Here is a 13,960-nt window from a genome sequence, read left to right as displayed (position 1 = left end):
TTGTCAGTCAGAGGCCTGGGACTGTGGACCCGTGGGTCCTGATGGGGAGAGGATGGGGGTCCAGGATCCTAGACCCTGAAGGAGGAGGGGTTCAGGGTCTGGGGCTCCTGGGTCACTGAGGGAGCCTCACCAATAGGGCTGGTGGTGGTGCCCCAGCCAGAAACGGTACAAGTGGTCCCAGGGGGTTCACAGCGGGAAGGCAGGTTGACCTTCTTCACGGTGGATGACAGCCTGGCCCGCGTCCTTAGCTTCACCAGCATGAGGTCATTAACCTGGCTCTGCGTGGAGTAGCCGGGGTGGCGGAATGACATTGTGGCCCTGATCTTCTGGCCTCTGCTCAGGGATTCACTGCCCAAATGCACGGTGTACACACTGGGAGAACGGAGCAACATTCATTGGGGGCAGGGACCCAGAGGGAGAGCTGGAAGTGCTCAGAGCACCCGTGCCCACGTACTTCAGCATGCAGTGGGCAGCAGTAAGCACCCACCACTCGTTGACCAGCACGCCTCCACAGTAGAGCTGATTGCCGTTGAGCAGGGCCACCTGCCAGGGCTGGGAGCCTCTTAGACACGGGAGTCCATCAATAATCTTGTCGTCGTTCTTGTCCCGGGCTGGATAGAGACATGGAGGAAAACATGGGTAGTAAGCCTCAGAGGAAGGCTGAGTCAACAGCGGAGGGATTTGGAGACAGAGATGGAGACAGACAGAGAGACAGGGAGAAATGCAGAGGCAGAAATGGAGAAGAGTGCAGAGAAAGCAGGAGATGGAGATGGAGAGAGACAGAGGCAGCCCACTCAGAAACCCAGGAGGAGCATCTTGTCTGTCTGGAGCTGACGACAGAAGCTGATAGGAGAGACCCTGAGTGCAGAAGACAGGGCCTGGGGGACACAGAGACCCCAGGAGTCAGAAGGAAGCAGGAAGAAAAGTGGCAGAAGGGTCTTGTCTTCTGAGGGAGAAAGCTGCTGGAGCAGAGGGAGGTCCTGACTCAGGGACCCCTTGGAGAGAGGGGCCCTTGAAGACAGTCACTGGGGATGATGGGAGGTCCAAGGGTTAGGGCAGCCCTCCCAGACTGGCCCTCACCTTCCTGGGCAGCAGATCCCAAGGCTAAGGAGAGCAGTAGGGTCAGCAGGGGTGGAAGAAGGAACCCTGCCATGGTGGCTTCTCTGAGTCTCTCAGCGGCTGCCAGGTAGAGGACGGGTCTCTTTTGCTGCGGAGAAGGACAGAGTTCAGGAAGCAGGAGTCCCGGCCCCCAGCCCCCTCCTCCTTCAGACCCAGGAGTCCTTCCCCTTGGGACCCAGGAATCTGGGCTCCCATCTCTCGCCATCCATAAGTCTGTATCCCTAGTTCCTTTTCCCCTAAGAGACCAAAAATTCCAGACCTCCAGCCCCTCATCTGTCAGAGCCGGGCGTCCAGGCTTCCCACTGCCCCCTCCCCTCAGGAACAGGAGTCAGCTGTCCAGCCAGCCTCATCGCCCCTCCCCCCAAATGAGGCCCCTTCTCACCTCCGGAGGGCCTGATCCGACGTGGGGCGCAGACTCGGTTGGGAGTCAAGTGTCTCCAGACCTGCCCAGGGCGGCAGTCTTATACCACATCCAGCCCCCGCCCCCGCCCCCGCCCTCAGCGCCCCGGGATGCAGGTGGGAAAGGCTCAGAGACACCCTCTTCCTGTGCATCTGGTTATCTCGAACCCCCGAGGCAGCTAATTCACTTGGCAGGACTCTACTTTTTCCAGCCTCCCGCAGGCCCCTGCTCATTCCGGGCTCAGCATCCCCGGTGGCCGCTACGGAGGCGGGAGCCGCAGGTGCTCTGGCTTCGAGGGGCAGATTCAAGGAGTGGCTGAGCTCAGGAAATGCGCTGTGACTTGGGTCCTCCTTTGGGGCCACTTCCTTGCCCCAATCCCCTCTCAGGGATAACCTAGAGCCCATACCGTAATTCTGACGAGCTTGTGATAATTTGTTCAGGCTGGAACCCAGTCATGTCTTTTGAACGTAATATAGGGTATGAATGAAAAAGAAAACGCTTTCCCTAACTCCACCCTGATAAATGCTTACGTTTATCAATATAGTCTCTGTTCTCCTGTGGTACAGAGATTTCTATACATATTATGTATTTATAACAAAAACGTCTGTACTAAACATTATCTAATATAAACGTTTTCTTTATAAATTACCTTGAACAATTTTTCCTCCTAGTATATTTATCTATTTAAAAAAATTTGGAAATATTTATTTATTTGGTTGTGCTGGGTCTTAGTTGCGGCACGCAGGCTCCTTAGTTGCGGCATGTGAACTTTTAGTTGCGGCATGCGTGTGGGATCTAGTTCCCTGACCAGGGATCAAACCCGGGCCCCCTACATTGGAAGCTCAGAGTAGCCACCAGGGAAGTCCCTCCTCTTAGTGTGTTTAAATGGGTCTCCTTCCTTCTTAATGGTTGCATAACATTCCATACTATAGTTGTACCCTGACTTATGTAGTCTGTTTCAAATTGGAGTATTTTGGGATAGTTTTAATTATAATAATGCTGGGTTGAGCTTCCTTGTACATTCACCTTCACTGACTGTGTTCACTCAAGCAGTATTTACTGAGCGTATACCCTGTGCCAGCAGTTATTCTGGTTCCTGGGGACACCGTGCTCAGCAAAGCAAACAAAAATTTCTTCATACAGCCTCTTGTTCTAGTGGGTGGAGACTGTGAATACAAAAATAAATATATAAAATATATAGTTTGTTAGATGTTGGTAAGTACTACAGAGAAAAATAAAAGCAGGGAAGAGGGTATTTATATCAATGCCACCATTCAGCCATTTAACAATCATTTAATAAATATATTTTATAATTCCTATGTGCCCGCAACTTACTATTATGCCTCAGAAGGTCAAAAAACGTCTTTGTTAAACCACCAGACTGTACGAGAAAGTAACAGACCTGTATTTATTTAAGAGTCACCTTGCAACTAATAATGAACAGAAAGTAGAACTCCATCCTCAGTATATTTTCAAGGTAAACCAAGCAGTCACCCATGATTATTTTTCACATCTAATATTTTAGGCGGTATCGACTCGCTTTGTCGCACTTTGCGCTTTTTCAAAGCAAAAGCTCTGCATTAAAAATACAAGACCGAGAGAAATGTACATTGAAAAGGACAAAAGCAGAAACGTCATGTGGAGAACCTGGGAACAAGAAAGAATATCGTGGGGATTGTCTGAGTCATAGTGTACCTTCAGATAAAATAAATATTTAAAATAAATAAAATAAACTTTAAAAAATTTAAATAATAAATAAAATTTATAAAAAGATTTAAATAAAATTTTAAAAAAGAGCAGGGAAGAGGGATAGGGAGTTACTGGTTTCCTCCACTCTCAGGGACCCCGGGGGTTATAATATTAGGAAGATTCCACGTGAACATGACATTTGAACAAAATCCTAAAGGAGATGGTGGATTGATCCATATAGCTACTTGGAGGTAGTGAGTCCTAGGCAGAGCAAATGGGCAGGTCAGTTAGGCAAGGGGCATGCTTAGAATGTTCTAGCAGGGGAACCCTTTTGACTGGAGCTGAATGAGCAGGGGGACAAGGGCAGGTAATGAGGTCGGGGAGATAATAGGACTAGGATGACATAGGACCTTAAAGATCAGTGTAGGACTTTGGTGTTTACCTTGAGTGAGATGGGAACCGTTATACTTGAAGGCAAGTTCCTAAAAGCGGAATTGACCCCAAATTCTAAATCAGACCCCCAAAGTGTGATTTGTTCCTCAGCCCTGAGCCCAAATCTTACCTCAATCCTGACCCCTACCCCAACTCTATTTTTGTCCCATAGTTTGGCCCATAATAGACATTATTGCTGCCTACTCAAACATTCATGCCTTCTGTCTTTCTACCAGAGCCCCAATTTTGTTTGGATAATCTTTTACCCTCATCATGATTGCAAACTTTACTGCGCCAAGCAGAAAAGCCGTTTCTGCCTGCCAGCGATTGGTTTAGAAACGAACATGTGACGCAGTTCTGTCCAATGAGGAATGAGGGGAAGACCACTGGGGCACTTCTCGGAAAGGCTTTCTTATTTCCAAAACGAGACGCCGGAAGAATTCTCTTTTCTTCTTCTTCAAGATGGTGCCCCTTCTGGATGTAAACTCTGGAATGGTGGAAGCCTTCCTGGGACTGGGGAGAGAAGTGGCTGGTGGACCAAGCCAAAACACCGCAGACGGTCAAGCAGAGAGATGGAGTGACATAACAAGATTTGTGTTTTCTAGCTGCTATACTAAGGGGATTTTAAGGGGATGTGGAGACATGAGGAAACTATTGCTCTTGTTTGGATGAGAGATGATGACTTGGATAAAGCCATTGGGGAGGTGGAGATGGTAATAAGTGGATGGATTCAAGATGCGTTTAGGATAATCTACAGGGCTTGGTGATGGATTGAACGGAAGTTGTGGTGAGGGAGACAGATGTTAAGGCTTCAAGGTCTCTTGCTTGATGGATGGTGGTACCATTCATTGAGAAGACACGGCTGGATATGATCAAGTGCCTATCAGAGAGTGAAAAAGACCTCACTCTTTTTTAACAGAATGCTGAGGAGGCAGGGGCTGAAGAGAGAATCCAGGTACTTCATGCATAATTCTAACTCCAATCCTTACTTTGACACAATTCTCAACACCAATCCTTTTTTTTAATAATACAATTATTTTATTATAAGCCTGAATATCACATGACACATATTCCAAAACTAAACAATGTTGTATGGGAAACAGAATAAATAAGCATATTGAAAGATGGTAGTCTATCTTCTCATCCACCACTAACGTTGGTAAAGGATACAGTCCAATTATAGAAATTTAAAAAGGTAACACGTAGGTTTCACTTTGAATTCTGACCAAGGTTGGTATCTGATGGTAGCAGACACATATACTAAAGGCTCAACACCAATATTGACGCAAGCATGAGTTTTAACCCGAAACCTTAAGTCGTACCCAATCCTAACCCTGAATTCTGCTATAACCTTGACCAATTCTAAACTTTTACGTCAACTTGGAATCTAGTTCCTACCAAGTTTCTGCCTCCAAATATCAACTCAGGCTAGATTCCACCCCTCCATCAACCTTAACCCTGACTCTTGACTCAAACCCTGGATCCCTAACCATAACCCAAACTCAACCTTGACCCAAACACTGAATGTCACCATAGCCTCTGTCCCAAACCTGACCACATGCGCCAATCACACCAGTCTCAACACTCTGACTCCAGTCCCGGCCCTACGCTCACCTACAGCCCGATTTCTACATGAAATCCCATCCCATTTCCATGCCAAACTCTTTCCCTCACCCCACCTTCACTTTTCCAACTCCATGCGCCACCCGACTCCGTACTTCCTTTCACACACTAAAATAAAGTTCACCACTTAACACCCTACAGTTGACCCCACACTGACTAAACTCAAGTGAAGTCCCCAAAACTTCGGAGACACCTACTCTCATCAAATCCCAAATCAGACCCCAGAATTCGGATCCCGACCCCCACTAATTCCACACTGGGACCCCGGCCATGAGGTGTGTCAACCCTCTCGACTTGGGCTCCCAAATCAAGTAGGGGCAGCTGCTAGGCCAGACCTCACAGCACCGTGAGCCAGCAATCTGTATCTTTCCCTCCTGGCTTCCCAAAGAGAGGAATTTCGGCAAGACTTCCAATCTGTTATCTGTTGTCCAAATCTTCATTCCTGGACTCTCTCTTCGGCCCTCTGCCTCCTCAGCACACTGTTAAAAAGAGGAAAGCAGCTACACTACTCCAGAGCCCTGCTATCCACTCCTAAATCACCAGAATGTCTCTTCTGCTGTGCTTGGCATATGTGTCTTTTTTTTTTTAAGATTTAATTTTTTTAAATTAATTAATTAATTTACTTATGGCTGTGTTGGGTCTTCCTTTCTGTGCGAGGTCTTTCTCTAGTTGAGGCAAGTGGGGGGGCCACTCTTCATCGCAGTGCGCGGGCCTCTCACTATCGCGACCTCTTTTGTTGCGGAGCACGAGCTCCAGACGCGCAGGCTCGGTAGTTGTGGCGCATGGGCCTAGTTGCTCCGCGGCATGTGGGATCTTCCTGGACCAGGGCTCGAACCCGTGTCCCCTGCGTTGGCAGGCGGATTCTTATCCACTGCGCCACCAGGGAAGCCTGGCATATCTGTCTTTCTGTTGTTGTGGGGTTTTTTTGGTCGTGTCGGGTCTCAGTTGCAGCAGGCAGGCTCCTTAGTTGTGCCATGCATGTGGGATCTAGTTCCCGGGCCAGGGATCAAGCCTGGGCCCCCTGCCTCGGGAGTGTGGAGTCTAAACCATTGCACCACCAGGGAAGTCCCTGTCCTTCCGTGTTCTTGACTATCTAATCTGACTTTATTGCTAAACACTTGTCTTCACAAGCAGAGGAGATGTGTCTGGTGTTCAAAGGTGTTTTTATAAGCACCCAGCCCAAACCAGGGAGTGTAGGAGGTACTTAAATAAATACTACTTTGCAAACCACTGTCATCCACAGATCAGTCAACAACCCAGTCATTCCTTGTTCCCTGAGCCATTCAGCCACAGGGCGTGATGGGAAGAACTTGACTTCACAAGTCAGACAAACCCAGGTTTGACCAACCCTAGGTGCCCTCCTCGTGATCTCAGGTAAGTGATTTAATGTTTCCAAGCCTCACTTTGCCCTTCTCTAAAGTGGAGGAAAGCAAAATCTACTTCTCAGGGCAAGTGAAAGAATTAAATAACATTGGCTACCTTACCTCATCCTACCAGGAATGAGGCAGCTTCCATTTCTTACGCATCTACTATGTGGTGTGTCGGATACTCTGCAAACCACATCTCTATTCGTCTCATGGGACCAAGCGAGGACTGTCTTCCCCATTTTATAGATGAAAAAAGGGAAGTTTAAAAGAAGTTAGAACCCTAGTGCAAAATCAACAGCCAAGGAGGCAGAAGGGTCAGGATTCGAATGCTGGAGATCGCCCATAGTCTAACCATTGTACAAACCCACCATCTGAGAAGGAAGTTTCCCTGGGACACTGTCACATATGCTCAGAATCTCTTTTGGTTAAAAATGAACTCGGAACCCCATAGGCTTGTTATTAATGATGCATGCCCCCACGTTGACGAGAGCCCCAAATCCCCAGTCCTCTCGTGCCCTTTGGGTTTGGTCCCGTTCCTAAGTCCCACCCAGACACCCAGCTTCATACTTCCTTTGCACACGGACTTATGTCCTGATCCTTTGCCAGATGACTCATCTTCCAGCTCATGATCACACCTGAGAGCTGGTATCTTGCTGCCCTGCAGCGGCTGTCCCTTACTCTAAGCAAAGGGGGTGGGGCTTCCATGAAGGGGACAAATCCAAGGGGAGCCGTGAGGACTGAAGTTGCAGCCAATAGGAAAGAGAGTGTTATATCTATGGCAAATCTCAAGATGTGTCACCTTGGGGTTGGGGAGCTCACTGAGGGAGCATTGAAGTCAATGGCGCCATTCCGTGGCCAGCTGGGAAGACGGCACTGCTCCCCAAGGAGCCGATCACAGGAGAAAGCAATCGTGCTAGGGCACCCAGTCAGGACTCGAAGAAAAATAGCTGACTACCTGATCATCGGTAAAGTCAGCACAAATTCCAGGCACTGACGCTGAGAAATAGGGCAGGGAGCTTGCGCACCCTCTAGACTCAGACTCTTTCCTTCATGGGCTTATCCTCTCACTCCCTTTAATCCCCACCTTGTCCCTGCACCCCACCCTGCAGACAAGCGTTTCCAAGAAAACAACAAGGACAGCTCAATTATTCTGATCCCTGTGCTGTGTAACCTGCAGGGAGAGTGTGCCTTCTCTGAACCTGCTCCCCACTCTGTAGAGGTAGGGGTGCTGACTCTTGGGGATCACCCCACTGCCAAGCCTCCAGTCTCTACAGGGCGAATGAGGGAAGAAGAGAGTTTCAGAAGTCACTCACCCGGCATGTATCAGCCCCACTGCTTTCATTTGCACGGACCATACTATCTGTGACTTGCCCAGGGTAGACATCTTCACACCGCTTCTGAGGAATCATTTCTACTTCTGTGTAGTTGACGGTGTCAGGAAAATTCTCTGAGGGGGCAGAGGCTGCAAGTTCCCAGAGACAGCAACACTTTCCCCTCCATCCCTGCCTGTAGCTAACCTCCCTTCTGTGTATCCACAGCTGCACAGGGTTTTCTGACACATTTCACAGGGCACATCACTTCTCACCACATGAAACAAAGCCATGGCCCCTGCTGTTTCTTTTTCTCCACCTAAAGCAGGACCTCTGGCCCTTACCTTTCGTTTCTTGCCCTGAGTTATTTTCAAATTAAGGTGTCCCCTTGGGACACCTCTGACCCTTTCTAATCTTTCCATTCCCAGACCACCAGGTCTTCAATCTCAGCTAAATCCTACTTCTTCCAAATATCACAGCCTTCCCTGAGTATTCTAATGAAAACAACACATCTCGGGACTTCCCTGGCAGTCCGGTAGTTAAGACTTCTTCCAGTGCAGAGGGTGTGGGTTTGATCCCTGGTCGGGGAGCTCAGATCCCACATGCCTCAGGGCCAAAAAAAACCAAAACATAAAGTAACAACTTCAATAAAGACTTTCGAAAAAATGGTCCATATCAAAAAAAAAAAATCTTAAAAAACCCCAAAACACCACATCTCCATCACTCCCTATTCTCTTCCCCCCATGCTATTCCATTATAGCACCTGACTGTACCTAATATTTCATTTTATGTGTATTTGTTTATTGTCTATTTCCCCACCTAGCATGCAACTCCATAAGGCTTTGTACACTACAGTACCTGGGGGCATATCAGATGCTCACAAAATAAGTGTTGAATTGGTGATTGACGGTGGAATTAATCTTTCTTATTAACCTTTGAAGAATAGACTTGAGAGGGAAAAAATTCTATCTGGTACCTCTACGTGCCAGAAGGTGTAGGCCCACAATCTCATTTAACCCTCACGACAGCTCTTTGAAGGAGGAATGCTTTCATTCTTTCATCCATGCATGCTTTCAACAAATGTTTATTGAACACATACCATATACCAGTCACCACCCTGGGCACTAGGAACACACAATGAAGCAAATAGATATAACCTGAGCCCTCATGGAGCTTAAAAGTCTATTATCCCAGTTTTGTAGAGGAGGAAAGTGAGGACAAGAGGTGGGAAGGGACTTGCCCAGAGAAAAGGGGCAGAGCCATGGTTTGAAATGACCTGCCTGATTCATGAGCAGCTAGGTTTCCACAGCATCCCATTGTCTTCTTAGGAGTCAGACAGGCAGGGACCTGAATCATGACTCTGCTTTCCTGACGAACCACATCACCTCTTGCAGCTGAGCCCCGGTTTTTTCACTGTGAAGCAGAGCAAGGGGCTACCCGAACTCTGAAGCCCCAGAGGGAGGATGTCCATGGAGGTCCAGACTTGTGGGTCCAGAGCGAGGAGGGAGCTGGGGACCTAGACTGTGAGTCCTGGAGGAGGAAAGGCCTGGACTCCTGGGTGTGAGGGGATCTGGGGCGAGGAATCTTGGGTTCAGGAGGGAGAAGAGGGAGCCTGTTTTCCTGGGCCACCGAGGAGCCCACGTGTCCTAAGTCTGTTGTGAAGACTACGTAAAATCCTGTACCCGTAAAAGGTCTCATAACTCTCCACCTTATAGGAGGGATGCTTTCATCCATCCACTCATTCATTCATCCATCCACTTTTTTGAGCCCTGTTAGTAATCTGTTCATTTGTTTCCTTTCTCCCACCACTCCTGTTAATATTCTGGTCTTTAAGGTTTCTAACATGGACCACTCATGAACTTCAACATCACAATCACTTCCCTTTCTTTATCTACTCTACAGGCAAAGCTTTGCCAATGGCTTGGGGTCCACTGGGCCAACCAGCTTCTCCTCTCCTTCCCACTACCTTGGGGGCTGGTGACAGAGCTCCAGCTTGAGATGGTACACTTCTGGCCAACTTGAGGGCAGTGATCTGCCAGGTTGATGGGCTTCCCTTTGGGCCCCAGAGATGCCCGTTCACATGGTCAAATGAGCATCAGATCATGGTTGTGGTCCTTGTTGCTGCTGTTGTAGCAGGGGTGTGGGATGGACTGAGCCACAGCTGTTTCTTGTTCTGACCCATCCTTATTCTGCAGACCGTGATCTCCCAGGCGGACTGTGTACTTCCTGTAATGATGGGGGTAGTTCGGGAGCCAGGCAGGGATAAGGGCTCCCAGCCCCCTCCTCTCTAAGACCCAGGAGTCCAGGTCCCCTCTTCTCCCAGACCTCCGTCCTAGGAGACCCAGTCCCCAGCTCTCGCCTCCTGAGGCGAAGCCCCAGCCCCCTCTTGCCCCAGGCTCCAGCCCACCTCTGCCCCCGGAATCCACTCACAGTCTTTTACAGTGGGCTGCTGTGAGGACACAGTTGTCATCTATGAGAACATCCCCACATATTAGCTGGACACCCTGGAAAAAGGCCGTCTGCCAGGGCTGGTAATGGGGCCTGCACTCCTGGCCCTCCAGCACCTCGGTCTCCTGTGCTCTCAAGTGTCCTGCAGCAGGAGAGAGAGGGTTGGATCACCATCCACTGGGTCGGCGCAGGGGCCAGGAAAACCACTGTGGTTTCAGACAGATACACACACACACACACGCACCCCCTCTGGTGTTTGCCTCCCGGCTTGCTACACAGATACACGTGTACACTCATGGAAGCCCATGAGTCATCACACACAGTCACACACCTGAGCATGTGTCCACGTGCCCCGTATACCCCTGTGTGTATCTGTGCCCCTAAGCAGGCAGTCCTGCTGGCTTAGTGCACTCACGCGATACCAGCAGAACTCAAGACGTTCCTACCTGCTGCCGCGTGCCCCATGCCTCCAGCCACGCCTCAGAAGCTCCCACACGTAATCGCATGCTTCCCATCTCCCCACGTGCCACCACACGCACCCTCTTAGTCACCACCATGGAATTCCCACGGGCTCAGGTGCTCCACGGATGACTTCCGGGCCCCCCCCTCCGCACCCCACCTGCCCGGGATTCCGACAGCAAGAGCGGGAACATCTAGATCCAGACTGCAGCAGCTGTGGGATGTCCCACGGTGGGGTCCGGGAGACAGAGAGGACAGGGCTGAGATCCTAGGGATCTTGGGATTGGGGAGGAAGCAGAGCTTCTGGAGCAGTTCTTCTGGGTCCCGCTGGAGGAAGGGGCTGGGGACCCCGATCCTTGGCTCTGAAGAACGGGATGGGGCCCCAGATTCCTGAATCAGAGGAGCTGGGAGCTCAGGGGCTGGATTCCTACATTCCAAGGAATCCCCAGACGCCTGGGTCTGAAGGGAAAGGGAACTGGGAGCTGGGACTCCTCAGTCTTGGAGAGCAGGGGCTGGGGTGCGGATTCCTGGGCCTCAAAGGAGGAAGGGATCTGAGGTGGAGGTCCTGGGCCCTGGAGGAGGGGGCTCAGGGGCCTGGTGCCTGTGTCTGAGAGCTTTGGCCTCTCACCTTACAGAACTCAGGGGGCGGGGTTACCTACTGATTCGGATCCAGAGGAAGAGCACCCCGTACTTCAGCTCTGCCTGCCTGGTACAAGATTCTGGAGCCTCCTAACTGGGACCACCAGCCTCCTAATCCAACTCCTCCCACTTGAGGGCCGGCGGAGCAGCAGGGAACTGGAACGCCGGTTATGAGTGAGGAGAGGCTCAGGGACTGAACGGAGAATCTTGAGGGAGGAGGGGTTGGAATCTCTAACCTTTTCTTTTTTAATTGGGGTATAGTTGTTTTACAATATTGTGTTAATTTCTACTGTACAACGAAGTGAAGTAGAGTTCCCTGCGCTATATAGCAGGTTCTCATTGGTTATCTATTTTATACATATTAGCATATATATGTCAATCCCAACCTTCCAGTTCATCCCACCACCCTCCCCTCTTCCCCCCTTGGTGTCCATACTTGTAAATTGATACAGCCACTATGGAATCTCTAACTCTTGAGGTCTGGGAGTGAAGGGGCTTACTTCTGGGTCTGAAACAGAAATGGCTGGGGGGCCCAGACATCCTGGTCCGAGCAAAGAGGGGGTGAGGGCCCCTGACTCCTGGAGCTGAGGGAGGATGGGACTGGGGTCCTGGACTCCTGGCTCTGAGCGGGGAGGGGGCTGGGGCCCGGGACTGCTGGGTCTGAGGGAGGAGGGGGATGGAGGCCCGGATTTGAGGTCTGAGGGAGGAGGGGCTGGCAGCTGTATTCTTAAGTCTTTTTGGAAGGAGTAATTTGGAGCCTGGGTTTTTGTGGGAGGAGGGGCCTGTCAGTAACCTGGAATGGAAGACAAGCCAGTCTTCTTGGTCCTGACTTCTGAGGGCGGATTGGCAGATTCCGGAAAGGCAGGTTTGGGAGGCGCCGTGACCTGGTTTCCCCTTCCCCTGGGGGCGATGGGACCAGCCCAAGCAGAACCCAGGAGCCTTGCTGCAATAGGGCTGACGGAGACAGACCTAGGCAGGACCTACTCGGGGCTTATGGGGAATTGCAACGCGGTGGTGGTTCCCTCTCCGCCCTCCACCGCCCACCCGTTCCCCATCCTTTAGCTCACAAAACAGGCAGTAGGAAGGCGCGACTCGTCACGTTTAATGTAAAATTCTCTGTCCCTTGGATCGGAGGGGACAGAGAATCTCTCCCAACGTCTCCCGGTCAGGCCCCCGCCAGGATTCAAACCCTGGACACTCCTAGAACGGGTTCAAACCCTGGACACGCCTAGAACGGGCCAGAGCTGGCCAGAGATACACTGCCTGAGTTCCACGTGGGGGAAGCTACCCTCCCGTGAAGTCACGAGGCTGGATCTATGACGAAGGAGGCGTGGCCACAAGGGGTAGCGTCCAGAGGGGAAATCTCATTGGCCAAAGCTCGGAAGGGAGGAGCTATTCAGTGGATGTCTTTACTGCGGTAGAGCCAAAGGTGATGCCGTTCCATGGGGGCTGTGGCAGTTCTGGTGACGTCATAGATATGGGGCCAAGAGGGGCGAAGGTGTCTCTCCTCTCAAGGGGGCGTGGCTCTATAGTTCGCGGGGGCCAGGGTCTGAATATCCAGAAGCTGGGAACTTGAATACCCAGAAGGCGTCTCCAGACCAGCCGAAGCCAAAGGCGGAGACCATTGAGGCTGGAGTCTTGCAAACCCTCCCACCCTGCGCCCACCCTCCTTTCCTCTAAGATGCGAGGTCTCAGTTGTCCTCCATGGTTTTTCGAATCCAGTCCAGGTAGTGGCACACACTAGTATAGACAGCAGGGTGCTGGGGTCTGGAGCAGGGCTCTGAGCCCCCAGACACCACACCCGCCAGGGCCCCATTGCAAACCAGGGGGCCCCCAGAGTCACCCTGTGCGCAGAAGAAGAGCAGAGAAACTGTTAGGCCAGTCTACTCAGGACATGACACAAGGCACTTTCTCCCTCTCAGGAAGCTCCCACTTCCCTCCTCCTACAATACCCAGGAGTCCAGGTCTCCAGTCCCTCCTCCCTCCGACCCAGGAGTAAAAGCTCATAGCCCCCACCTCCCCCTAGGACCTAGCATTGTGGACAGCTCTTTCCCCAGGACATAGAGTCCAACCCCCAGTCCCCTCCTCCTTTAGATCCAGGAATCCTGGCCCTGGTCCCACCCCCTCCCACGACCCAGGTTTCCCAGCTCCTTCCTTGCTCTGATCCAGGAAGTCTGGGGCCCCAACTCCCTTCTCCCCCAGGACCCTGGAATCCCCGTAGGATACCCATCCCTCTCCTTCCCAGAGGAGGTCTCACCTGGCAGGGGCCCCGGCCGCCCTCCCAAAGGCCGGCACAGAGCATGTGGTAGAAGATGTGGCCTGGATATGCCCGTTGGCAGACTTTGGGCTCCAGGATGCTAATGGTGGCACACTGTAGCGTGAGTGGGTACTGCACTGTTGGGGAAGGAGGTCCATAAAAGATCAACAGCTGTTTCCATCACACTCAGCACCCCCCCCCCCCACTTCCCCAAAGT

At 51.1% G+C, this 13,960-nt stretch overlaps 2 protein-coding genes across 2 annotated transcripts in view; both read right to left on the bottom strand.

Moving 5' to 3' along the window:
* The window catches only part of LOC112415501 (kallikrein-7-like), a 3,846-nt gene extending 2,693 nt beyond the window's left edge, over positions 1-1,153 (bottom strand). The window contains exons 1-3 of the mRNA XM_024768537.1: positions 1,081-1,153; positions 455-611; positions 117-372 (exon numbers count right to left, since the gene is read on the bottom strand). Of these exons, the coding sequence (XP_024624305.1) occupies positions 117-372; positions 455-611; positions 1,081-1,153 (486 nt within the window). The remainder of the gene's footprint in view (positions 1-116; positions 373-454; positions 612-1,080) is intronic.
* Positions 1,154-13,177: 12,024 nt separating this feature from the next.
* The window catches only part of LOC112415498 (kallikrein-9-like), a 5,015-nt gene continuing 4,232 nt past the window's right edge, over positions 13,178-13,960 (bottom strand). The window contains exons 4-5 of the mRNA XM_024768534.1: positions 13,744-13,880; positions 13,178-13,330 (exon numbers count right to left, since the gene is read on the bottom strand). Coding sequence (XP_024624302.1) covers positions 13,178-13,330; positions 13,744-13,880 — 290 coding nt within the window. The remainder of the gene's footprint in view (positions 13,331-13,743; positions 13,881-13,960) is intronic.

Source organism: Neophocaena asiaeorientalis, unplaced genomic scaffold (assembly GCF_003031525.2).
Source record: "Neophocaena asiaeorientalis asiaeorientalis breed wild unplaced genomic scaffold, Neophocaena_asiaeorientalis_V1.1 scaffold629, whole genome shotgun sequence".
Taxonomy (NCBI): Eukaryota; Metazoa; Chordata; class Mammalia; order Artiodactyla; family Phocoenidae; genus Neophocaena; species Neophocaena asiaeorientalis.
The sequence above is the reverse complement of the archived record's forward strand: the minus strand, read 5'-3'. Positions and strand labels throughout refer to the sequence as shown.